Source organism: Bos grunniens, chromosome 20 (assembly GCF_055505025.1).
Source record: "Bos grunniens cultivar Pamir isolate PY7600 chromosome 20, Bosgru_T2T1.0, whole genome shotgun sequence".
NCBI lineage: Eukaryota > Metazoa > Chordata > Mammalia > Artiodactyla > Bovidae > Bos > Bos grunniens.
The window spans coordinates 52,533,694-52,560,953 of NC_141184.1; the positions used below are offsets into that span (position 1 = coordinate 52,533,694).

The following is a 27,260-nucleotide window of genomic DNA, read 5'->3' on the forward strand; positions in this document are numbered from 1 at the left end:
TTTTTGTTTATCCACAGGTAGAGAACCTTTTCAAATGTATATTGTCATTAATCATTCTTCCATTTTGAATTACCTCTTTATGTCCTTTGACTATTTTTAATCTTAACCTTTTAATAATTTTATTATTGATTTCAAGTGATTTTTTAAATGGTGTTAGGTAAGGAACTTTTTTATTTCAAGAATTGAACACCATATTTTAAATAATTTATCTTGCTTTCACTAATTGGAACACTGCCCTTATTAAATCCTAAATTTTCATATATACACTGTTCTCATTCAGTTCCATCAAACTTTTTTTATTCTTATATTAATATCATGTTGTTTGAATTAAAAGAATATATGATATGTTCTGATTTTATCTGCCTAAAGTGTTGCATTTTTTAAAAATCTCATTTCAAATGAATCTTTCAGTCACTTCAGCGAGACTATTACTCCAATGGAATGTGATGTTCTTACAATTGTTCCCTTAGTGAATTAGTCAATGACTTCATTCATTTTAGACCACAGTACCTTAAAGTTTGTCAATCGAGGACCTGTTGAGAATTTGATAAATGTTCTCCCCCAAATGTGCACTCCCCCCTTTAACAGATCCTTCAGAGCCAAAGAACCCAAAGTTAAGAACTTAGTCTGTAAAGGAATCTGTCTAAAGAAAAAAAGGGACATTATTCCATTAGAATTATTTTCATTCTGATGTTGCTTTCATATAAGCTAGATTCTCACCCTTCATAATTAATATAATTTCTATCTTCATAGTCTTAGTCAAATGATAGGCTGCTTCTTATCCAATACCAGCCCACATATATCTCACAGTATGAGGAAAAGATTACCAGACTGGGAGTTTCAAGACTAACGTCTGAGTTCTGTCTTTGAATATGTACACGTGTCTATTCCTGGGAGAATCTATATTCTCTTAGATCACCTATAAAATGAGCAAAATATCACCAGCTCTGTTATTTCAGAGAGATTATTAAGGAAATAAAATATACCCTCTCTGAGACAGCACAGACTGAAAAGGCAAGGTTTCATTGTTATTATTTCCTCATTTAAAAGCTCATTATTTGATGAGCGTCTATATAAACCATGCTCTCCACAAAGTCCTACTGTACTTAATGAGGGAGACAGATACAAAATAATTGGCAGCTGCTAGAATATAGATATATGCAAAAATGCAATGTGGACGCCCAGAAGGGAAAAAGATTCTTCTGTTTGTACCAATGTCCACTCAAGTGGTAATATATAAACGAACTTTGAAAAGTTCCATGAGTTTTTTCAAACAGATAAGGAGGAGGTGATGTACGGCATGCATGGGGAAAGCAACTGAGAAACAAGAAAAAGCTTCAGAAAGAAAGAAGTGTGAAAAGGCACAGAGAGCTTAGCACATGGCAAGAAGTTCAGTGATTTTTATGAGGTTTACAGAAGAGGATGGATGGCAAGACTTTCTGTGAGAAAGAGACTGGGCTAACACTTCAAAAAGTCAGACTAAGAAATTGAGATTTTGACTTGCAGGCAAAAAGAAATCATCCAAGCATTTCAGACAAGGGGATGAGATTGGGTGGCTTGGAGTGTAAAATAGATTACAGTCAGGCGAGATCAGAGTTGGAGACCTTTTCGGAAGTTATTGCAACAGTTTAAGAGACAGATGATGAAGACTTGAACCAGGAAAATTACAATGGAAAATACAAGAGATATTTCTGAGGTAGAATCAAAAGATCTTGGATGTCTCTGAAATTTAAGAGTTAAGGGAGAGGAAGAGCCTAAGGATATCACTGGCTTGAGCCCACTGGATGAACAGTGACCACACACACTGAAACAGATCAACAAATGTAAATGTGTATTCAGATGACAAAACATACCTTATTTCTTAATTCCCAAAATGGTTTGCTAAGGGTCATGGTGATGGTGGTATGTGAGTGTATGGGGTCAAATCAATTTAGCTGATGAATTAAAAAAAAAAAAAAGTGAAATGCCCTCTTCTTTGGAAAAATATAGATTTCCTATTTTTAAATGTAGGAAAATGTTCTTCGGGGTAAAAATAACCACAACATCTTTTGAAATATAATAAAGTGCTATTTGGTATAATCCCTTAGCAACATTCTTGCTATGAGCCTGGACTAGCAGCAATCAAGTTATAGACTCACATATTGTGTATTTTTAAACTTGTAGATGGAAAATAAGCTGTAAGAGGGACATAATTATACCCCTCTTAGATTTGAGGCCTTTGAATAACTACCAACATTTACTAACAGGGTTTAGTCTTTCTTGATTATTATACTGCATAATGCTTAAGAACTCTTCTCAAGATACTTTTTGAAAACCACATTAAAGTTTGGAGATAAAAATGAGTGACCAATTCATTACTGGATGTATGTGTGTGTGTGTTGTGTATGAATGCCTCCAAGTTGGAAAGAGAAAGAGTATTTTGTTTTCTGAAGTGGTCTCTCTTGCCAATATCTGAATATCCCATTTACTCACAAATGCCTTTTAAAAGCAATTTTTAAACTTTTGGTTTCAGGCTATAACCTGGGAAATGGGGACAGTCATTGTTAAAACACAGCTACAATGAGAGATATAAAGTAGCTATAAATTGTAGTTCTTATTCTTCCAGGAAACTATTCTGTAAAGTAATGTAACCCCGCAGGATACATGTTTCTTCAAGTGTAAAAACTGGGCAGTGGTAGCCCAGGTTAGCTTAAATTTAAGTCCCTCCCCATCTTGACATTTCCACAGAGCTAGCATAGTTTTAGAGAAATGTATCTCGTGGATATTGCAGGCTATAGATTTCCCTATCACTACTCCCTAAGTGGGTGACTGGACCAAGATGTTTCAATGAGAACCAGAGAAGCGCTTACCTATATTCCATGCTTGGCAGATAGGTTCTTACCTTCCTTCCTCTCACCCCTTTCCATCCCATACTTGGAACGTATACAATTTCAGAATGAAAAATGTAATGGATTCATGATATTTTTCTTCCGATGCACCAAAAGTCTCAGAACACACAGAAATGTTGAAATCAGTGCTTTTTTTTTTTTTTTTAAGTCTAATACTGTTTTGCCAATATGTACAGGAAATGTGAAAAACATTAATTTTGCCATGTTTTCTTATTCACAAAATATTTAAATAATATCCTTAATGTCTTTACTTATTAAAACTTAAATATGAAATTTTGTCAGCAATCCCCCATGTCTAGCAACAAGTCTGTTCTTTGTGAGTTTATTTTTTTAGTTATTATTTTTCTAGATGATACATGTAAAAGAGAACATTTGGTACTTGTCTTTCTCTGTGACATTTCATTTAGCATAATGTTCTGAAGGTCCGTCCATGTTGTCAAATGGCACAATTTCATTCCTTTTTTAATGGCTGAATAATATTCCTTCATCTATTACATCACAATTTTTTTATTCATCCATCACTGGACACTTAGACTGTTTCCATATCTTGGCTATTATAAATTATACTGCGATGGACATACAAATGCATACACAGTTTCACATTAGTGTTTTCCTTTTCATTGGGTAAATACCCAGGAGTGGAATTTCTGGGTCATATAGTATTTGTATTTTTAATTTTTGAGGAACTTCCATACTGTTTCCTATAGTCGCTATACCAATTTACATTCCCACCAACAGTGCACAAGTGTTCCCTTTTCTCCACATCCTCACCAACATTTGTTATTTTCTTGTGTTTTTGATAGTTGTCATTTCAACAGTTGTGATGTGGTATCTTACTATGGATTTACTTTGCATTTTTCTGATGATTAATGATATTTAGCATTAATTTGTTACTGAGAATATACAACTCCTGCAGATTTAGAAAAGACTGGTAAAGAAAATATTCTGTTGTGTAAAAAGAAATTTAATAAGTAAATCATTTATCAGTTTAAACAGTTGTTATACTTTGAGGAACTACTGATTAAAATGACTAATTTGATACATATATATATTAAAAAGCACTAATTTTTAAAATATTTCATTTGGTTCTCTTCGTAACATAAAGACATTCCTCTGGTAATTTTATTGTTTCAAATTCCTTTCACATTGTTTTTAAAAAATGGATCTACTTTGTTAGATACAATTTAATATAAAATTTATTCAACATACCTACATTTCCAGGTGGAATCAAAAGGATGGATCATGAAATGTCTGAGGATTGCCTCCTTCCTATTTATACAATTTTTTTTCATTCAACCAAGTATATACATCTTTCTCTTTGCTTTACACACTGTAACTAATTCTTGGAATTTTAGTCAAAATCGTAATATCTGGAAATGCTGCTATACATTCTAAAACTAGCCTTTTAAAAGACATACTTTTCTTGATAATCCATAAGGAATCATTCATCCATCCATCCATGAGGCTTTTTCAGAGACGATAACTTGACAGACAATTTAAGCCTTCCATTTGGATGATGGCACACACAGGAATACACACACAAACGTACACTCTTTGCACATGTCTCACATGCTTATTTCATCTTAGGAGATCATTGAAAACAACCTGAAATCTTCTGATTATATGTGATTCTCTGATAATTCACTTCTTATATTCATCATTATATTATTATATAAAGTCAATAGATACACTGGTTTGCCTCTCCTGTAATCATTAACACAAGTGTCATGGCCAGGATTGCAGAAGTTAAAAGTAAGGGTTAAAATCTCTCACTGCTTCCATAGCTTATGCTGTCATTTTTTAAAAAGTAGATTTAAACTGTATTTCATATTTGGTTCATTTGGGCTTTATGAACTGTAGTATCAATCAATATAAACTTCATATTCCATTTTATATCTTTCTTGATTCTGTCAACACACCCAGGTTCCACACACATTTATTTTAGCAGCACCCATCACCTTTGTTGAGTCAGGAGACAGGTTTTAGTTTTAGCTCTGACACTCAAAGGCCATGTGTTACTGAACAAGTTACTCACATCCCCTGGGTCTCAGTGTTCTTAACAATAAAGTGGACGTAGTGCCATTTCATCTCAGTGTTGTTAATGGGTTCAAATAATTAATGAAATTTGGGGATGATTTTTAAGCATTGCTACTGTTCTCTTTAAAGAATGCAAGTAATAACCACACTTTCTTGAAAAACACATTTATTTGCAAAAGCAACTATATTAAGGAAATTTTGAAATGCAATGTTCAAGTGTTTGGAAAATACATAAGTGATGTAAAGATCCTTAAATAGAACAACCAAGATTTATCAGGTGAACCACAGAGGAAGTTACGTGTAAATGTTATATAGCTTAGTTTTCTGTGAACCATTTTCTAACAAATTTCAAATAGAAGAATTAATCAGTGTAGAGAACAGAGCAAAAAATGAATTCAAATCAACAATGCAATACCTCTATTCCAATTAGCTCATTTTTCTCCCTCCACACTCTCAAACATTTTCTATTTTATTTTAACAAATGAAGTTAATTAAGAGGCTCTACAAAGTCAATCAAACCACAGAGAACTCTTATTCTTACTTAATGTTTACTAACGGCTGCAGCTTCCCTGGTGGCTCAGTTGGTAAGGGGGCTGCCTGCAATGCAGGAGACCTGGGTTCAATCCCTGGGTGGGAAGATCCCCTGGAAAACAGCATGGTAACCCACTCCAGTATTCTTGCCTGGAGAATCCCATGGACAGAGGAGCCTGGCAGGCTACATACAGTCTATGGGGTCGCAAGAGTTGGACACAACTGAGAGACTAAACCATATAGCAAGAGCTCAGTCTCATAAAAATCTTTTATTCCTAGGTCAAACATACAAAGTGCCATGCTTGCCTTTATTCCATTTTGAGGACCCACGTATATACTGTTCAGCCCAAGTGGAGAACACCCACCTGTTCAAAGAGTAAAGCTACATGTGGGTTTTAGTAGTCTGGACTCTAAAAATGAAACTTGCATATTAATTTTATGAATGTCTGCAAATCACACCAATCTTTAGCATTTAAATTGATCTGAATTGACATTATTAACTACAATTTTCACTCTTCTTATCTAACAGATACAATGACATTACCAGGAACAATGTCTCTCCTGGGGCTAAGAGGAAGGCAGAGGGTGTGAGGAGTGTGTATGCACATCAGAGTTGGGATATTCTATTTGGCTGGATTCCCTCTGACCATAGTGTATACAACCCAGACAGACATGCTCATTAAAGAAAGAAAGGAAGGGAATCGAAGACAAGGGAAGGGAAGGAAGGAAAAAGAAAGAAAGAGAGGGAGAAAGGAAGGAAGGAAGAAAGGAAGGAAGAGGGAGGAGGGATGGATGGCTGGAGGGAGAGAAGAAGGAAACTCAAAAACATATATGAACACTATTAAGATTTTCTAATAAATCCAACCTACTGTCAATTACTGTTGGACAAACGTGGCTTGCACTTGCAGTCCATCAATGTCTGCCCAAGCCTAAGATAGGTGATGAGAGCCCTGCTTTGCCATTAGGTGTGCCAAGGATCCGCAGCTCCTGAAACATTTGTGTGCGCTCCTGTCCGTGTGGGGGAGGAGATTTGTGGCTTTGAGGGCCCGGGACACGGGAAAAAGGAGCTGTTTCCGCTTGCCAGGAAAGGGACTGAAAAGGGGCCCAACTTCCACCACCGTTCCTGAGTAAAGAGAATCTGGAGCTAACTCCTCAGAGCAGCTGTATCTCGCTCTTGGAATATTTTCTTGGAGTTGGAGCGGTAGGCATCTATTAAAACTCCGGTAAAATGCCACTTCCAAGCCCCGTCTTCCGGAGCACTTTATGTTAAGGGGAAAATCACTGCAATCAGATCTCTACGAACTCGCCTGCTGCTGAAACGAGGTGTTTTCTTTCTGAGATTCTGCAGGGACCACTCGATACATACATGCTCGCACACACCACACACCGACACAGTGTAACTCCCACAGCATCCTCGCTCCCGCCCTCCTTCCATCTCTCCCTCCTTTCCTAAGGATTGCTGAACATTTTGCTCCAAACTCTCCAAGTCACCCACGTGTTTGTTCTCCCCTTTCGCTGTTCAATTTACTTCCCGAGTTGACAGAGTTGTTCTCAAGCTTTTACTGCAATTGTGGGACCAAGCTTTCTCACCCATTCTCCCACCCCTGCTCCGCCACCCCACCCTGCCTTACTCTGGGGTTGTAGACAGATTACTGGGTCTTTTCCTGGCTCAACGCCCCCCACCCCCCACCCCACCCCCCTCCTTCACCAGCCAGAGAAATCGGAATTCGCCTGCTAAAGTCTCACTCGCCAGGGTGGGGTGGAAGTGGGTGGGGAGGGGAGAGGGGTGGGTGGTCTACACGACTGGGAAGCTCAATCTCTCTCTCTCTCTCTCTCTCTCTCATACACACATGCACACTCAACATTGATGCCGTACTTTTGGGGTCTCTTACACACACCTGAATAGTAACCTTTCAAGCAAGGACAGACACGCCCCTGCTGGCCCTCCCGCGATTCCCAGAATAGAATTTGGCCCAGGGTCCAGGAAGGCATGGGTAAATGGACCATCGAGGAGATTCTGAGAGCTGGGGAGGTGACCCCTTGCCTGAATAGGGGAGGGGGCGCTCTCCACTCACCGCCTGAGTCCCTGGAACGACGAGGGCCAGGACATCCTGGATTTCTTCAGGCCGGGCCGGTGGCCGGTCTCCACGGCGTAGGAGGTGCGGTCCATGGCGCGGCAGTACAGGTAGCGCTCGGTGTCCGAGTAGCCGCGGTGCCGGACGCGGCCGGTGGCCCCGCTCGAGGCGTAGCGGCCGCGAGCCGCCCCGGGCGGCGGCGGCGGGGGCGGCGGCAGGGGGGGCGGCGGTGGCTGCAGGGGGCACTGGGGCTGGGGCGAGGGCGGCGGCGGCGGGGGCAGGTGGTGATGGGGGTGCAGGAGACGGAACTGGGGCTGCCGTAGCGGGTACTGGTGGTGCTGCTCGTGCCTCCAGAGGTGCTTGGGGGCTTTGAGCGCGGCCCCGCCGGCGCCGTCGCTGCCCTCGCCGCTGCCCGCCCGGGCCGGCACGCTGCTGCCCTCTGCCTCCATCGTGGCTCGCGGCTCCGCGCCCTGCTGCCCAGCTGGGTTCACCACGCCGGCCAGAGCGCCTCCGCGATGCTGCCGCCGCCGCCGCTTCAGGAGCCGAGCTGAGGCTGGGCTCCGATTCCCACTTGAAGCCGCCAGAGGCTCCAGACGACCGAAAGGGGGCTCTGCCAGCGGGAGAGGTCACAGAACACGACAGGGCTCCCTCCACCGTGCTTGTGCCAGAGGCACGCTCCTGGGCTCCCCAAGTCTCCAAGACTAAGGCGCGAGATGCGCGGCTCCGCCAATGGTCGGTGCTCCCTTGCTTCTTCTTTTCCTTCCTCCCGGCGCCGGCGGTGATAGCAGGAATTGTTAGCAGCTGGAGCTGCAGAAGCAGCAGCAACAGCGGCCAGAGGAGCCGCCTCCTCGGTCCAGGGCACCCGAACCTTGATCCCGGAGCTGCTGAAAAGTTGGACAGCTCCTGACTGGTGAGCCTGAGCTGTGACTTTCTCCACAACCACCCCAGCCAGTCAGGAGTCAGACCTGTCCTCCTGATCCTTCCCCTTCCCTTGCCCCCGCCTCCCTCCCTCCACGGCCCCCAACTGCCCCCGAGGTTTCCTCTTCACCTCCCGCTTGCCTCAGTCCTCCAGGAGAAATGGAGTTGGGTGGGTCCTGGCTGATTATCAGAGCTTGTTGACGATAAGCCCCATGCTGGAGCTTCCAGAGAAAAGGGATGTGACCTGGCAAAGCTGGCAAAGTTGCCCTGAATGGTGTATGTACGCGACGCTGAAAAACTGGATCTGGGCGAGGATCCAATATTAGGATTAATTCAGTCTCTTTCCCTGACATAGGATTAAGTATTGTGTGGATCATAGCAGGGAGAATGCCCAAAGTTTCTTCTTAAAGATCTTCCCTCCAGCTGGTAGCTGTGTTGCTGCTGCTTCTGTGATGAAGATTTCCAGGAGTGGTCCGAGTTGGAAATCAAGGCAAGCTCCCTTGCCACGGCTGAGTTAGGCGACCGTAGTTAAGGTTGGGTTACCTTTTCTGTTACAAGCCTCTGGTTATCTTCAGTGGTTTCCATCATAAGCACCTGCTTGCAATTTTGCCTTTCCGCCACTTTCAACAGAACACAGCTCCAGTACCAGTGTGTTCTAAAACATGTTGTATCATTATTAGTCCATAGAAATTAGTCACATTTGACACTAAAATCCAAACTCAATTTTTATTTGTCTTCCTTTAATTAGTATTTTCCTGCCATGTTGAATGTTTTGGAGAAACCAAGAGAATTTCAGAATAATATATACTTTTTCCTGTACCTTTTAAAAATAATACTACATTACTTACAGATCACACGTCATTTACTCACTGTTAAAATAGTCCTAAAATTAGTCTTTGTGGGAGTTACCACAAAACCATCCATTATTTGAAATATAAATACATTTAGGGCTCACAATGGCTTGTTGGCAGCATAATTATTCTGTTCTCTGCACACACTCAATCTTCACATAATTGAATATGTACATTTTAGGCACATCAAATAGTGAATACCAAAATATCAGAATCAGGAACCATCTCACAGACTCTCCAGAGTGCTGAAAATTCAGTGTTCTCCGTACAGTGAATGATCAGTGTAAACACCAATCAGGAAATAACATCAACAAAAATAAATGCAAACTTTGCTCGTTAGTAAGGGCAGTTTATAAAATGTGCAAGTGTCCCCTTCTCTAACTGGGAGCAATTAAATTTGCTATTGTGCAAAAAGACCCTTGGTATCTCTTTCTGGGTTTTTTCCCTTTTTTGGTGGTAGGAAATGTCCCTTCTTCCAACATTTCGGTGTTGGCACTCTGCCATATGTGTTTTTTTCACAAACCTGAGAAAGGCTGGGTCCTGAGAGAAGCAGGGCAGTCTCCCAGGTGCCACTTTCCTCTTTATATGACCAAAACCATAGTAATATTTGACTGAGGCACTCTCTCCCCTTCACAGACCCAACTGTGACTAATTGCAGTGGCCAACACATTTTCCATGCCTAGGAAGGTATTGAACTGATATCTTTCCAAACATGTGAGGAGAAAAAAAGAAGTGTTATGGAGTATAAACTGCTTTTTTCCCCTCAATTCATTGAGTTAGTAACAATTGGAACCATTTCAAAGAAGTATACACATTTCTTCTTTCCCCTGAAATGCTTGACACCTTTCCCCTCAATATAACTATGACAAAATATCTTTATATGTAATTCTTATGTTCACTCCTCAAGTACTAGTAGTACAAGCAATTTATGGTCTCCTTTCTGGAATAAACAGAATAATTGAAATCGAAGCTGCTTCTCTAAAACTGTCAACTTTTGCCTTCCTTTTAATTTATAAACACTTTCCCTATATCCTCCATTTATTTATAAAATGATTTCTTTGTTTTAATTATATAATTACAAGTCAAGTGTATTTTTAAGTATAAAAAATAATTTAAGTACTACGTTCTAATGTATTCCCCACTTAGAGTTTTCAATTTCTCTTATAATTCCAAAAGGTTATTGATGTCATAGTTAATTGTATGATATCTGAAGTAAGACAACTTGGATTCCAGCCTATCACTTCCTATTCACATCACTTTAGCTGAGTTATGAACCCTTCATTCTCTTAAATGCAAGATTGTACTATTACTATTTCTCAGAGTCTGCTGATTACTGAGTGAAATAATACTTAGCACAATACCTTATATACAATAAATGTTTAATAAAAGCTAGAAATCTGATTATTCCTGCCAGACTTGGAATAATCCTAAATATTATCTTCATCAGTGGTCCCCAGCTGTGGCTGCGTCTAGGGAGTATCACCTGGAGGACTTAAAAACATCTGATGCTGAACGCTAGACCAGTGATTTCGAACTAGGATGTTATCAGAATCACTTGGAGAGCAAATCAAGCATGCAAGGCCCTGGTTCCTTGAATTAGGATACAACATCCGGCTTTGTATGGCAACCAAGTTTGCCAGGTGATTCTGGTTCAGACAAATTTAGAAATCATTGATGTGCCACAACAAATGAAATTAGTATTTCTCAGGGTAGGACCCAGACAAGAGTACTTAAAAAAACTTTCAATATATCAATAACTACTACCAATTGATTTCAATATATCAATAACTACTGATCCAGACCTACTCCCTCATTATGTGGTTGCAAAGACACTCCAGGTGCTCTTTGTTGACTTCCCTATGGCACTTACTTTCTGGGAAAACCAGTTGAAGAGCCCAGATCTCATGAAAATATATATTTTATCTATTACTCTAGTTGTCTGTATATCAAAAGAAACTTATACTGCTTAAAATGAGCGTGCCAAGTCGTCTACTTAAAAAATCTTTTCATTAATCTAGGAGTTGCCTAGTCATTTTTGAAACAACCAGAACATACCACGGATTCATTGGTTTTCTATGCTTATATGTCCATTTTTAATATAAATTGTCCATTGTTTCTATTGAGTGATCGTAGATGGAGTTTTATGGGCATGGTGTAAGAGGGTGTTTACAACTATTGGGTGTGTATAGAGCATTTTTGAAAGCTTTCACTACTTAGCATAAAACACATGTGTATAAAAAGTGAAAAGTCCAGGTAAAAGATCAGTGTATTCTTTTCTGAAAAAACCTAAATAAGCAGTTAGTTGGTGCCATTACTGTAAGACAGAGTATTGTACCTCACTATCACTGTCCTTTTCTGCCAATGCCTTTCAAATCTGCCCTAGAGAGCCAGTCAGTCACTCAATATGCTGCTGGGCAATTAACAAGGAGAACATTGCTGTCAATAATGATGGAGAGTTCTGGTAGAAATGTTGTCAATTGAAAGCTAGGAGATAGCAGGCATCATTTCTATCCAGAACACAAAAGTAAATGATAAATGGTAAGTTATGATAACTAAGAGTCTATTTCTAACTTGGTGATGGGAGGAGGATTTCAATGAAACATAATTTTTATTGGAGTATAATTGATTTACAGTGTTGGGTTAGTTTCAGGTGTACAGCAAAGAATCCATTTATACACATATCCACTGTTTTTAGATTCTTTTTCCATATAGGCCATTATAGAGTATTGAGTAGAATTTCCTGTGCTGTACAGTAGGCCCTTGTTAGTTATCTGTTTTATACATGGTAGTGTGTATATATTAGTCCCAATCTCCCAATTTATCCCCACTTAGCCCCTGTTAACCATGTTTGTTTTCTACATCTGACTCCATTTCTGTTTTATAGATAAGTTAATTTGTACCCCCCCCTTTTTAGATTCCACATAGAAGCAATATCATGTGATGTTTGTCTTTCTTGGGCTGTCTTCACTCAGTGTGACAAACTCTAGGTTCATCTAAGTTGCTGCAAATGCCATTATTTTGTTCTTTTTTATGACCGAGTAATATTCCATTGTGTATATGTACCACATCTTCTTTATCTATTCCTCTATTGATGAACATTTAGGATGCTTCTGTGTCCTAACTATTGTAAATAGTGCTCCTATGAACACTGAAGTACATGCATTTTTTTTCCATTTATGTCTCTCTCCAGATATATGCCCAGGAGTCAGATTGCTAGATCATATGGTAGCTCTATTTTTACTTTTTAAAGGAACTTCTATACTGTTCTCCATATGAGTCTTTTTTTGCATATGGTGGCTCAGAGGTTAAAGCGTCTACCTGCAATGCAGGAGACCTGGGTTCGATCACTGGTTTGGGAAGATCCCCTGGAGAAGGAAACGGCAACCTACTCCAGTACTCTTGCCTGGAGGATCCCATGGACGGAGGAGCCTGGTGGGCTACAGTCCACAGAGTTGCAAAGAGTCGGATACGACTGAGCGACTTCACTCACTCACTATGTATACTTGAACACCTGTATTTTAATAGGATGCATTAATTCAATGTGAAACAGATAGCATAAAGTTGAAAAATTTTCACTAGCAATATTGTCATAAGGCCAAGCAGGTGTCTAGTTAGAAATAACCAAAGGATGCATTCAGTCTTAGATTTTCCCTAGATTTTCAATGTTTTTAGTATTTTCTAGAGCCATAAAAGCACTCTGAAAATTGTGAAAGTCTGTACATGTATTAAGTCGTATGTATTGTCAACATTACCACTATAAATACTAGTACTAAAGTCTCCTTCCCATTATTTCTGATATATTAAGTCATTTTCCAGTCACTTTTTCTCTAATATGAAACAAACAGGAATATGCAATAAATGTTAAAGTAAGAAATGCTTGTCTTAAGCATATCTGCCTTTGGCTAGCACATTAATGCTAATTTAGCAGCAACTTGTTGGTTGACACACAGGTTTCAGTACTACCAGAAAGCAAATTTGTAGCTTTCTAATGACACAACTTCACTTGTCAATTTAAGTTAAAAGTGTAGCTTATATAGTGGTAAAGAATCTGCCTGCCAATGCAGGAGATGCAGGTGTGATCCTCGGCTCAGGTAGATCCCCTGGAGGAGGAAATGGCAACCCTCTCCAGTATTCTTGCCTGGGAAATATCATGGACAGAGGAGTCTGGCAGGCTACAGTCTATGGGGTTACAAAGTCAGACACAACTGAGCGACTGAGTATGAACACAATTCTCATGTAGACTTTGGTGTTTCATTAATTTACATAAAAAAATACTTGTACTCAAGGAGCTTAGAAGCTGTAAGTCAGTGGGTGGGGAAGGGAGAGAGGGAGGCAGAGAAAAAGGATGCGTGGGAGGGAGAGAGAGAGAAAGAGAAGGAGAAGGAGAGAGGGAGAGTTGATAGAGATATGTAGTGTCTGCAGTGGAAACACAGGCTGCTGCTGCTGCTAAGTCACTTCAGTCATGTCAGACTCTGTGTGACCCCATAGACGGCAGCCCACCAGGCTCTGCCGTCCCTGGGATTCTCCAGGCAAGAACACTGGAGTGGGTTGCCATTTCCTCCTCCAATGCATGAAAGTGAAAAGTGAAAGTGAAGTCGCTCAGTCGTGTCCGACTTTTAGCGACCCCATGGATTGCAGCCTAACAGGCTCCTCCGTCCATGGGATTTTCCAGGCAAGAGTACTGGAGTGGGGTGCCATTGCCTTCTCCGGGAAACACAGGAGGGACATTCAATTCATAGGACTCAGTGAGTCTTCACAACGAAAGAGTTGTATCCAAGCTGGATACAACTAAGACCTCAAGTGCAAATCAGAATTAGCTAATCTCATTTTGCGTGAATATATTTGTGTGACTGTGTATGTGTATACCTTGGGGAATGTCAAAGGGTAAAGACAACTGGGCAGAAACTGACATAGGCAAAAACTTAAGAGATGAGAGAAATTATGCAGCACTGGACATTCAGAAAATGGTAGGTGATTCTATAAATCTGTGAGGACAGATAGGCAGTATGTAAACATCTGATGATGAATCACTTCTTATGAAGTGTCCCCTCAAGGTAATAGGGTGACTTTATGTCAGTTATCATTAAGGACCCTTTCTGGGTGGACCAGGTTTTAGGGTTGATGGGTAGGATGCAAAGAGGATCCAAATCAAGGATTTGGTTTTAAGGTTTTAGGGTTGATGTGTAGGATGCAAAACAAGGATAGGAGAGGAAGAAGGAAGGTAAGTGCTGTCTCTGAGAAGGTGAGGGTGGACTAAACTCTAAGATACAAATGGGAGACTTTGCCTTAAATAATACAAAAGATTAGAAGAGCCAACATACTGGAAAAGACCCTGATGCTGGGAAAAATTGAGGGCAGGAGAAGGGGGCAAAAGAGGATGAGATAGTTGGATAGCATCACTGACTCAATGGACATGAGTTTGAGCAAACTCTGGGAGACAGTGAAGGACAGGGAAGCCTGGTGTGCTGCAGTCCATGGGGTCACAAAGAGTCAGACACAACTTAGTGATTGAACAACAACAATAAGCCTGAAGACAACATTTCCATTGTGACAGGAGAGAAATGGGAAAGGATGGATTTAGATGCAAGTAGGTTTATTACATTTACTGAGTATTCAACTTTTGGCACTCTGCCAAACACTTTTCATGCATTATTTTATTTAATCTTTTTAACAATGCACTTCTTTCTTACATTTCAACATTTTGAAAATCATAATGAATCTTTCAGCAGAGACTAAAAGGTTTGTGCCAGTGTCTTGCAGATGTTGACTGTAGCCTTGAGACCTAACTCTACATAGAAAACACCTGTGCACCTGATTGTCTCAACATTAATTACTTAATTCATCCAATATTTATTGAACACTAAATATGAACCAACCACTAAGTTCTGGAGCAAAAGAACTGAATAAAACAGAAAAGTTCTGGCTCTTCTGTTTTGATTGGAAAGGCCAGAATAAACACCAGGCAAAGATATAAATATGTTTGATATGGTGAAGTGCTGTAAAACAAACTGACAGAAATTAAGAACTCAGAGTATGATATATGAGAGTTTGTAAATGGTGATCAAGGAAGACTTCTCTGATAAGGTAGAACAGAAGTAAAAACCTGAAGAAAGTAAGGGAGTAAGCCAGTGTTCCAGGCTATAGAAAAAGCAAGTGCACAGACCCCAACCTAACAGCAAGTCTGTTGTATTTGAGGAATAGCAAGCTGATGAATGGCCTGGGATGAAGTGAGCTGGAGGCTATTTGGAAATGGGGACAGATCAAGGAGGACCATGTGGGTCATGGTGAGAATGGTGAATTTGCCACTTATATTCAGAGCAACACAGAGTTGAATTTTAGACTTAATTAAGTTGAATCAGACACCTAATAATCATTGCAAATGGCTTCAAAAGACTATGCCTTATTGAAGAGAGATTATTAAATATGTAGAAAAATATGAAATTATGTCTGTGAGACAAATTTTTTTTCTAAGTAAAGAAAATGTTTATTTCAGGGAAAGAGATTACACTTCTGTCTCTCTCTCTGTATACACACACACACACACACACACACACACACACAGAGTATATATCTATATATAAGAAAACAAGATATTCATTAGTCCTTGAAGCTGTATATTGCTTTATCATTAAAATAACTAAAAAATCATGGTCAGTCATACAGCAGTAATACACTTAAAATGAGTAGATATTACCAGATCCCTCAGAATATGTCATAGAACTTTCAAAATAACTGATTTGTGAGAACTGAAGGATAATTATTCAGGTGCTAAATGTCCATCTGTCAAAAGCTTCTGGCTGGCTTTTAAGAGAGGGTGCTAAACTTCTAGTGTTTGATAGTTAAATTCAAAAAAAGAATCACTGTGCCTTGAAATGTCGCTCTCAATATCAAAGATGAAAAAGAGATTATAAGAAGGTAGCCTGTTACTATGAAATTAGGCCTAACTAGCAAAGACTAAAGTAGTTAAGAGTCTATATGTTAAGACTTAATCTTACACTTTGAGATGCTGAAAAGTAACATGATAGATATTGGTAGGCAAAATGTATGCATCTTCCACTTGTTTCAGAAAATAGAATGAAGATTTTTTCATTTTACAGAGTTCCTATTAAATTGAGTTGAATATTGTAGTGAGTGGGTTCCTTAAGATGGAGGATTATTAGCATTAACTTCATTTTTCATGTGAGGAAGCTGAAGCTCAGGAAGGCAGCCAGGTCAGCACTGGCCTCAGTCCAGGTAATTGTTTAGTATCAAAGCCTGGACTTGAGCCCTGGCCAAACTGAGTTGAAAAGCGGTGATTTGCTGGGTGACAAAGGGAGAAACTCACCATAGAACCTTTGAAATGAAAATGTCAGTGGATGAATTGTTTAATAATATCAGTGGGTAGGTAATCTAGTATAGCAGTTGAGAGCTGAAAAGATGTTAGCTGAAATATTAGAAATATCTTTTGTGAGGGACAAGATACAAATGCTCATTATAAATACTTCTAGTCAAAATTAAGCCATCGATCCTAGACAGCTTAATAAGATAAAACACTCAACAAACACACACACAGTACATTGAAGATAATATGGATTGAAAAAGAAGGAACAAAACTCATTATTCTCTGATGGTGTCATTATCCACATATGAAACACAAAAGAATCTGTAGAAAAATTATTAGAATAAGAGAGACTAAATTTACAAGACTCAATTGTTCTTCCATTTACAGGCAACAGATAAATGCTGTATATACATACACACATACATATACATACATACATACAATTCTTAGGAATAAACATAATAAATGATAAGACCATTATGGAAAAATTTTTTAATTTTAAAAGTCTTAAATAGACTTGAATAAATATAGAGATATACCATTTTCATGAATGGAAGGAATCAATTAAAGAAGAAAAATTTTCACAAATTGATTAGAATTGATCAAATAGATACAGAATAGGATCAAATAGAATAGATCTACCCAAAATTCCAATAGGATATTTCAAGGAATTTGCATGCTTATAAAATTTTCATATGAAAAACAAATAGGAGGAAATAGATAAGGGTACTTTCCCAACCAACCATTAATGTTTATTTTAAATATGTATTAATAAATACAGTAAAGTACTAGCATAAGATAAATAAAATATCTAACAAAGCAAAATAAAGACCACAGACATAGACCTTTACAATGTATAAAATCGTATTATTTGAGAGAGATGGCATTGCCATCTATTGGGAATAGAGCAATTGTTCAATAAACGGTGTTGGAGCTATTGATAACCCATAGCATAAAAGATAAATCTTGATGCCTACCTCATATAACAAACAGAATTCAATCCCAATCATATTAAATATTTTTCAAGTACGTGTTTAGATATTTAGAACTTTAAATATTTAGAAGGAAGTACTGCAGAATAGTATTCTGATATTTGGACAAGTGAGGATCTCTTTTAAAAAAAAAAAAATTTATTTTTAATTGGCGAATAATTGCTTTACAATGTTGTATCAATTTCTGCCATACTTCAACATGAATCAATGATAGGTATACATATGTCTCCTCTTGAACCTCCCTCCTACCTCCCACCGCACCCCACCCTTCTACATTGTCACAGAGCACGGGGTTGAGCTCCCTGCATCATACAGTGAATTCTCACAGACCATCTATCTTACATACAATAGTATATATGTTTCAATGAATATCAATAACTTTAGATATGCAGATGACACCACCCTTGTGGCAGAAAGTGAAGAAGAACTAAAGAGCCTCTTGATGAAAGTGAAAGAGGAGAGTGAAAAAAGTTGCCTTAAAACTCAACATTCAGAAAACTAAGATCATGGCATCTGGTCCCAGCACTTCATGGCAAATAGATGGGGAAACAATGGAAACAGTGAGATACGTTATTTTGGGGGGCTCCAAAATCACTGCAGATGGTGACTGCAACCATGAAATTAAAAAATGCTTGCTCCCTGGAAGAAGAGCCATGACCAACCTAGACAGCATATTAAAAAGCAGAGACATTACTTTGGCAACAAAGGTCCCTCTAGTCAAAGCTGTGGTTTTTCCAGTAGTCATGTATGGATATGAAAGCTGGACTATAAAGAAAGCTGAGTGCCGAAGAAACGATGCTTTTGAACTGTGGTGTTGGAGAAGACTCTTGAGAGTCCCTTGGACTGCAAGGAGATGAAACCAGTCAATCCTCAAGGAAATCAGTCCCAAATATTCATTGGAAGCACTGATGCTGAAGCTGAAGCTCCAATACTTTGGCCATCTGATGGGAAGAACTGACTCATTTTAAAAGACCCTGATGCTGGGAAAGATTGAAGGTGGGAGGAGAAGTGGACGACAGAGAATGAGATTGCTGGGTGGCATCACCAACTCTATGGACATGAGTTTGAGTAAGCTCCAGGAGTTGGTGATGGACAGGGAAGCCTGGCGTGCTACAATCCATGAGGTTACAAAGAGTTGGACACGACTGTGTGATTGAATTGAACTGAATAAACAGGTTTATTAGTACCATTTTTCTAGAGTACATATATAATATACGTGTTAATATACAATACTTTTTTTTTCTTCTTGACTTACTTCACTCTGTTTAACAGCCTCTTTTCTCATCCTCACTAGAACTGACTGAAATTCGTTCTTTTTTGTGGCTGAGTCATATTCCATTTTATATATGTGCCATAACTTCTTTATCAATTCATCTGTTGATGGACATCTAGGTTGCTTCCATGTCCTGACTACTGTAAATGAAGCAACTGACAAATGATTAATCTCCAAAATATAAAAACAGCTCAGGAAATTCAAGGGGCTTCCCTGATAGCTCAGTTGGTAAAGAATTCGCCTGCAATACAGGAGACCCCAGTTCAGTTCCTGGGTTGGGAAGATCCCCTGGAGAAGGGATAGGTTATTCACTCCAGTATTCTTGGGCTTCCCTTGTGGCTCAGCTGGTAAAGAATCCACCTGCAATGTGGGAGACCTGGGTTTTGATCCCTGGATCGGGAAGATCCCCCGGAGAAGGGAAAGGCTACCCGCTCCAGTATTCTGTCCTAGAGAATTCCATGTACTCTATAGTACATGGAGTGGCAAAGAGACAGACACGACTCAGCGACTTTCACTTTCAGTTTCAGGCAGTTCAATATCGGAAAAATAAACAACCTAATCAAAAAATGGTCAGAAGACCTAAACAGATGTATCTCCAAAGAAGACATAGAGATAGCTAATAAACACATGAAAAAATGCTCAACATTGCTTATTATTAGAGAAATGCAAATCAAAACTACAGAGGTATTTATTACTTCACACCAGTCATAATGGCCATCATCAAAAAATCTATAAAAACTAAATGCTGGAGAGGATGTGGAATAAAGAGAATTGCCTTGCACTGTTGGTAGGGATGTAAATTGATATAGCCTATGGATAACAGTATGGAGATTTCTTAAAAAAAAAAAAAAACAAAACTAGCAATAAAACTACCATATGACCCAGCAATCCTACTACTGGGCATATACCCCGTGAAAATCACAATTCTAGAAGACATATGTACCCCAATTTTCATTTCAGAGAGGATCTTCTTTTTAAAAGTTATAAGAAATACTAACAATGAAAGAAAAGATTAATAAACAAACTACATTAGCATGTAGAACTTCCATTAAGAAAGTGAGAGGACAAGTCATAATCTGGGAGAAAATACTGAAATACATGTAATTCTCAAAGCATTATTTTAAAATAAGTACTCCTATAAATCAAGAAAGAAATAATGGAAAAACAGTCAAAATATACGACAAGGCATTTCACAGAAGGGGAAAGCTGAATGGTCATGAAACTTTAGAAAAACTGAGTAGTCTTTTTTGTAATCAAGTGAAATGCACATTCTGATCACAGTGAGAAGGCATGTACTATCCACCAGGTTGGCAAAGAAGTAAGAAGCCTGATGTTGTTGGTAAAGATAGGAATTCTTATACATTGCTGGTGGGAAAATAATCTACCATTATCTTGTAAAAGTGACTATTAACATTGACCAATATTCACCATTCCACTCCTGGGTACTTAGTGCAGAGAACTGCTTAAACACACACACACACACACACACACACACACACACACACACGCCAGGAGACATGCACCTGAGTGTTTGTAGCAGGATTATGCTTTATAACAAAAAGCCAGACACCACCTCAATTCTTCGCAATAAAAGAAAAAATAAATTCTGGGATGTCCACACAAATGTTACATCATGAAGCCGTAAATGACTATTCGAGGCAACTTGGATGAATCTTAGAAATAAACAGCTTGTTAAGCTAGCAAAGCAAGTGGCAGTAGACTACAAACACTGTACCTTCTTCTGAAGTTCAAACACAAGAAACAAATGAGGAAATGAGGCAAAAACTCCACGGAAAACAAAATAATACATTTGGCACAATGCTCTTCAAACTAATATGCATATGAGTTGATTATTTATTAAACGCAGATTCTGACTCAATAGATCTGAGATTCCATATTTCTAATAAGCTCCCAGATGGCACCACTGCTACAGATCTTAAGCAGCAAGATCATACTTAAGCAGCAAGATTTTAAAGAATACGTACATATGTGATATTTTAGGAAGTGTTTAAAAATAGAAGGATTACGAAATTCACAAAACGTAGGGTGGTTATTACCTGGTGAGCTGGGAAGAAAGAGATGGTTAGTGGGAGAAAGAAGATGCAATATGTTGACAATATTATAGTTCCAAAATGATATGCTGTATAAGCTGCATATTACAAAGATTCCTTTGTATATATTGAATATTGAATGATAAATACCCACAGACATGCACAGGGCAGGGAACCCACTTCATTACCAAGAGAACAGATAAAATGAAGTGGGCAGGAGCTTAGTAGGCAGCATGGAGGTAAATATCACATTATTTAGAAGAGAAAGCTACAGGCCATGTGTGAACACTCTGTATTTATAAACTCCCCCCAATTCCATCACTGGACTGACTTTCAGACCTGTGGCAGCAGAAAAAATATGAGAAATCCAAACAGAATTCTGAAAAATGATAAGCAAACTTCTTTAAATTAGAATTCATTTTCCTTTCAAAGTTTACCTTTTAAATTAATGCTGAAATAGAACAAAAAATATTGTGCAAAGATGGTAGCTTTCAATGCCAGGTTAATGTGCTCCTTTCTTTGGCTGTGATTATCTCTTCCTGTATCCCTAGATATTTACCCCCTACATACTCTTTTTTTATCATTAAATTTATTTATTTTTAATTGGAAGATAATTGCTTTACACTATTGTGTTGGTTTCTGCCACATATCAACATGAAGGAGCCACAGGTATACATATGTTCCCTCCTTCTTGAAACTTCCCCCTCGACTTCCACTCCATCTCACTCCTCTAGGTTGTCACAGAGCTCTACATCCTTTGATCAGCAGAACGTTTCCTTCCTAGGGTCAGGGAGCATTTTAATTTTTAAAGTATCTGCCATTAAAATATAACATTCCTTATCATCTAACATTTTAGCTATCAGCAAAATCACAGTAGGGATTAGTAGTAACTAACAAGAACTGAGGATAGTTGCCTAAGGATCAAGAAGCAGCAGGATTGGCAGAAAAAAGAGGAGAATTATGGTAGTTTAAAATAGAATATGGATAGTGAGAGAGAAAAAAATTGCTATTCTCAATATAACCTCAAGTTCCCCCAAACTGTTCTGATGTATAAAAAAACTACATCTCTGAATCACATATTCATCTATCTGTTTTAAGCAATGAACAGTATAAGACAAAAGGGGTGAGGATGCCTAAATCCCAGCAATAGTTAGTATGTATAGTTTACTTTGAGGCTGCAATTGTTCTGTGTTTCAAGAATTTATTATTATCCCCACTGTATAGATAACAAAACTGAGGCACAGAGAAGGGTAATGACTTGTCAAAGAGCCCACAGAGCTCTTCTAGACTAGAGTTCCCTGCTGCCTCTGCAGTTTCAGTACCTGCCCCTCTATTAGCAAGTCTTGTGTGCTTGGATATCTCCAATTTCCTTGCAAATGGAATGGGATGTTCTAGTTAAGGGGACGGGTACAGGGACCAAACAGAACTAATTCACCCCTGAAAGTTGTGAGATTTAGGGGCAAGTTTTGTAACTTTGTTGAGCCCTAGTTTCCTCATCTATAAACCTTTCTCATCTTGAGAGAACCCAGACATTTTGTTGCTTTCTTCCTCTTTTATCTCCCTGAATCAGATAGCAATTAAGTATGAAATCATATTGGGAGAAGCTTCAACAGAAACCCAATTTTCAGATGCCCAAACTAGAAACTTGTAATACATAGGAAAAGGGGGGGGGGTGGGATTCTCTCCCTCCTGGCAAGGAATAAGGCCATTCTAGGACTGATTCCCTAAATTTAAATTCATGAGCTTTCATGTAGGTAGGGTGGGTGGAGATATCTCTGAACTTTTTTTAGAAAATTATCCAAGACCACCTAATTCAAATCTTACTGTAGCTATAGGTGGTAGTAGTTGAAAGATGAGTAAGTTTAACTCATTATAGCAAATGGCTTTTCCTTAAGTGATAACAAATAGGTTATTTTTCAGCAATACTACAGTTTGTCTTTGAGAACTGAGGTAAACTACTTCAAAGAAGGGGCTGGCATTGAGGAAAGACTAGTTTTTCAATCTGTCCAAAAGAGAGAATTCAGATTAGTACCTGGGCACATTCACAAACTAACTTGAATGAGGTCCAGTTATTCCCTTTCTTTGTAAATGCAAGTTATTTTTTTTTTAATGAAACAGTGCCTTTTTGAAAAAAAATGGGGAACATGCTGTTTATTTCAATAGAAGTATAAAATTTCCATGTAACTTTCTGAGGAGAGGAAAACAAGAACCTTGGAAGAGGTAAAAATGAATAGAATTCACAATTCAAGGCAGACTCTCTAACATGTTCATTTTTAATGTTTGTGCTGGCTTATTCTATCTTCTTATAGCCTTGACACAGTGATACAAGGTTTTATTTATTTTGATCAACGTAATTTTGACATAATATTTGAAGGAAGGAGAAGGATCTGAACCATTATTCTCCCCAGACTGACACGACCATTTTCAGATAAATAGAAGACCCATGGTCTAATACTACTAAGACTGAATAATTTCCTCCCTGGCTCAGTGCATGGGAAATGGCATATTTTCTTCATGCATAAATAATGGGAATCTCATCATGTGAACACACTGAATTGTTTAGAATGCTTTGTGGAGTGTGCCAAATGGAGATCTAGATTTATTTGCAAGCGGCTTCTGTGCAGATTCAAAGGTAGGGATGAACTGACCAATTATAAACCACACATTGCATTTTCAACCCAGTTCTTTAGTGTTGGGCAAGTAACCCATAAATAACGAAGTTATTAAGTCAAAATGGTCAAAACAGTAGTAAGTAGTTTCATTGCATTTAAATATTATTTTTATTTTTAAAATTAATTTAAAACATATTTAATCATCATTATTAAGAAAATGGACACTATAACCAGAAACCCTGAGTTTCAATACCAGCTGCCTCTGCATGTGTGACTGCAGGTAGATTACATTAAGTGCTCTATCAGTTTCACATTTATAAGGTGGGGATGATAAAGGATAATTACTGATGATAATTTTATAAAATATTGTAAGGATTAAATGAGACAATAAGTATAAAAAAGCTTGGCACAGTTTTTTGCTCATAAGTATCAGGGAAGCCCAATATGTATACAAAAGCACACATATACGTAAATACATGTGTGTGTGTGTGTATATATGTGTGTGTGTGTGTGTATATATATATATATATATATAATCTGCCTGCAATGAGTCAGACATGACTAATACACAACACAGCATGCATATATTTAAATATACATTACATATAATATAGGAAATGAAGAAAATGGAAAGCCAACAACCTCACAGTATCAAGCTAGATGCAGAGCTCTTGAAAACTATGAGCTGTGTCCAAGCAGTAAGAAGTCTATCTCTTTAAGCCAACAATGGATATTTTAGTGAAATAAAGAGCTGTTGTACCTTAAAAATGAAGCTAATTATGCTTTCTACTCTGCTTTGTTTCTGTTGTACTTTTATTTTTACTCCATATGTGTATTCTGGCATATGGAGAAGAAGGAAGAAAACTAATGTTTACTGAAGGTCTACTGTACATCAGAGCTGCTGTAATGGGCATTTACCTATGTTATGGCAATTGATGGCCGTGGCCTTTTTATCAGGTAGGCGTTATTATTTTTACTTCACAGATGAAAAAGAGCTATAAAATTTACACAAATAGAAAATACTGCAACCCAATTTCTAGACACTATTTATGTACTTCCAAAGACTATTACATTTCTTTAAGGAATTTACCAAATCTAGTACTGGGTCAGGTTCCTATCTATTTTTAATCTGCAACTTTTCTGGGAAACTATGCTAGGAAAGTAGTTAGTTTTCTAAGCCAGTCTATTGATCCATAATAGAAATACCATATATTGCAATAGAAGGGGTCTGACAAACTATAGGCATGGGACAAATCCAACTTACCACCTGTTTTTGTAAATTAAATATTATTGGCACACAGCCACATCCATTCATTTACTGATTATCTATGGCTGCTTTCACACTACAATGGCAGAGTTCAGTAGTCATGACAGAGACTATATAGCCCATGAAGTAAAAAATATTTACTCTATGGGTCTTTATAGAAACTGTCTGCTAACCTCTGTGGTGGCTCAGTGGTAAAGAATCCACCTGCTAATGCAGGAGATGCAGAAGGCACTGGTTCGAGCTGTGAGTCAGGAAGATACCCTGCAGTAGGAAACAGCAACCTGCTGTAGTATTCTTGCCTGGAAAATTCCATGAACAGAGGAGCCTGGTGGGCTGTAGACCATGAGGTCACAAAGAGTCAGACACAACTGAGCAAGTGAGCATGGCAATGAATAAGAAAACATTAGATGACAAGTTCTATGATTAACAAACCACCAGTGTTCCACAGGACATAATCCCTGTCATATTTGGGCAAAAGTGAGTGTCAAGCTCCTAGAAGACATATTCAACAGCCTTCAATCAGTACCAGAGGGGACTCAGGGCATGAGGTGGTGTAATCTCAAGAGAATTGTTTTAATTCAGGTAGTTCACGCCAAAGGAAGAGCTCTTCTTTACAATCCCTAGCTGCCCAGCACAATTAACTGCTCACCTTTTGTCTGCAGCCTTTCCTTGTTACTCCTTTTTCCCCTCAGCTGAAACTTCTCCCAAGTCCTCTTTTTACCCCTCTTCCTCCGTCCTTTTCAAGAAGTGAAAGTCATCCCTCTTTCAAATACTCTTTTAAAGTGTGAAGGAATATGATTATTTACCCTTAACTGAAACTGATGTTTTTGAACTGTGGTGTTGGAGAGGACTTTTGAGAGTCCCTTGGACTGCAAGGAGATCAAACCAGTCCATCCTAAAGGAAATCAGTCCTGAATATTCATTGGAAGGACTGATGCTAAAGCTGAAGCTCTAATACTTTGGCCACCTGATGTGAAGAGCTGACTCATTTGAAAAGACCTTGATGCTGGGAAAGATTGAAGGCTGGAGGAGAAGGGGAAAACAGAGGATGAGATGGCTGGATGGCATCACCGACTTGATGGACATGAGTTTGAACAAGCTTCGGGAGTTGGTGATACACAAGGAAGCCTGATGTGCTGCAGTCCATGGGGTCGCAAAGAGTCAGACATGACTGAGCTACTGAACTGAACTGAACTGAAACTGATTTATATGCCTTTCTTCTTCAAGGCACTCGGATTCATTTATTTTTCTTCTGTTGGTGGAACCAAGAACTTTGAAATTTCAATAATTTTAGGCGATGTCCATGTAAAAGAAACATTTCCAGTTCCTAATACCATTATTAGAGCTCATAATAACTCTAAAGGTAATCTATAAAAATACTCAGATGTTATTAACTGAAAGGCCAAATAATTTGTTCACATGTGTAAAGGAAGGTATAAAATAAACTCAAAAATCTTTTAAAAGGTGGAACTTCTGTAGGAAAACTTGAGTATTGATTACTGTTTTAGTGGAAGCACTGTGACCTCAAAATTTGCATCAAACAGACTGAAAAATGAATAATTATTATAATTTCTACTTAAAATTCAATTTTCCTTATAATGTTCATCAGTACCCTTCCTGATGGCTTAATAACATAAGCTAGAATCTAACTATATTAATCTCCTCAAGATGGTCTTGTGACTTTGTCCCAGAAACAACTGAGAAATAAGGTCCAAAACTGTGTATTTTTTGTAAAATATGGCCCTACTATGGACCATAATTCCAGTAATTATGTTGTACAAACCAAAAACTGGGTTTCATAGTCAGATAATTCTCTAGGAAATGGAAGCGATTATTACTTTCAAAATTTGAGATATAATTGACATATAACATTATATTAGTTTCAGTGGTACAACACTGAATACCTTATGAAATAATCACTAAAATAAGTCTAGTTAACATCCATCACCACACAGGTAATCTTTCTTCCTTATGGTGAGAACTTTTAAGATCTACTCTCCCAGCAACTTTCAAATACACAGTACAGTATTATTACCTATAGACACCATATTGTACACTACACTTCTAGGACTTATTTATTTAAAAACTAGAAGTTTATACCTTTACCCATTTTTCCCAGTCTGCTACCAAACACCTCTTGTAACCACCAATATGTTCTCTGTATCTGTGAGATCAGGAAATGATTATTTTAATAATAATTATTTCCCCAAACATAGGATGTAAGATAATCATAACTATAGAGATGATCCAACATGGTCCCTATTGTCTTCCTCTTAGCTAAATGGGGAAGATATGGATAATTGAGAATTCTACATCCATTTTCAAAAACTAATAATGAAAGGAATTCAGGAAACTTGACTAGAGTTAGTGACATCCATGATGGGAAAAATAATCGTAATCATTAGAATGATTATTTGATTCTAATACAAAATGGTGGATTATTT

At 38.4% G+C, this 27,260-nt stretch overlaps 2 protein-coding genes and 1 long non-coding RNA gene across 15 annotated transcripts in view; 1 reads left to right on the top strand and 2 right to left on the bottom strand.

The window, feature by feature from the left end:
* Window positions 1-8,826, bottom strand: LOC147350409 (uncharacterized). 2 transcript variants are annotated; one of them, XM_086361853.1, is made up of 3 exons: window positions 8,580-8,826; window positions 7,532-8,412; window positions 1-6,464 (listed from the first exon to the last, which is right to left on the bottom strand). In XM_086361853.1, the coding sequence occupies exons 1-3, from the start codon at window positions 8,824-8,826 to the stop codon at window positions 6,369-6,371; spliced, it is 1,224 nt and encodes a 407-aa protein (XP_086217979.1). In that variant the 3' UTR covers window positions 1-6,368. The 2 variants fall into 2 exon arrangements, with proteins under 2 accessions (XP_086217979.1, XP_086217978.1); XM_086361852.1 differs by having other exon boundaries at window positions 1-8,412.
* PDE4D (phosphodiesterase 4D) overlaps window positions 1-27,260 on the bottom strand; it is a 1,650,639-nt gene that overhangs the window by 969,950 nt on the left and 653,429 nt on the right. The window lies entirely within an intron of this gene.
* The window catches only part of LOC147350410 (uncharacterized), a 20,875-nt gene continuing 1,934 nt past the window's right edge, over window positions 8,320-27,260 (top strand). Inside the window, exons 1-3 of one of the 2 annotated variants that reach the window (XR_015148825.1) lie at window positions 8,320-8,441; window positions 8,805-8,982; window positions 24,403-24,506. This is a non-coding gene — a long non-coding RNA (uncharacterized LOC147350410). The remainder of the gene's footprint in view (window positions 8,442-8,804; window positions 8,983-24,402; window positions 24,507-27,260) is intronic. The other variant, XR_015148826.1, reaches the window with a different exon arrangement.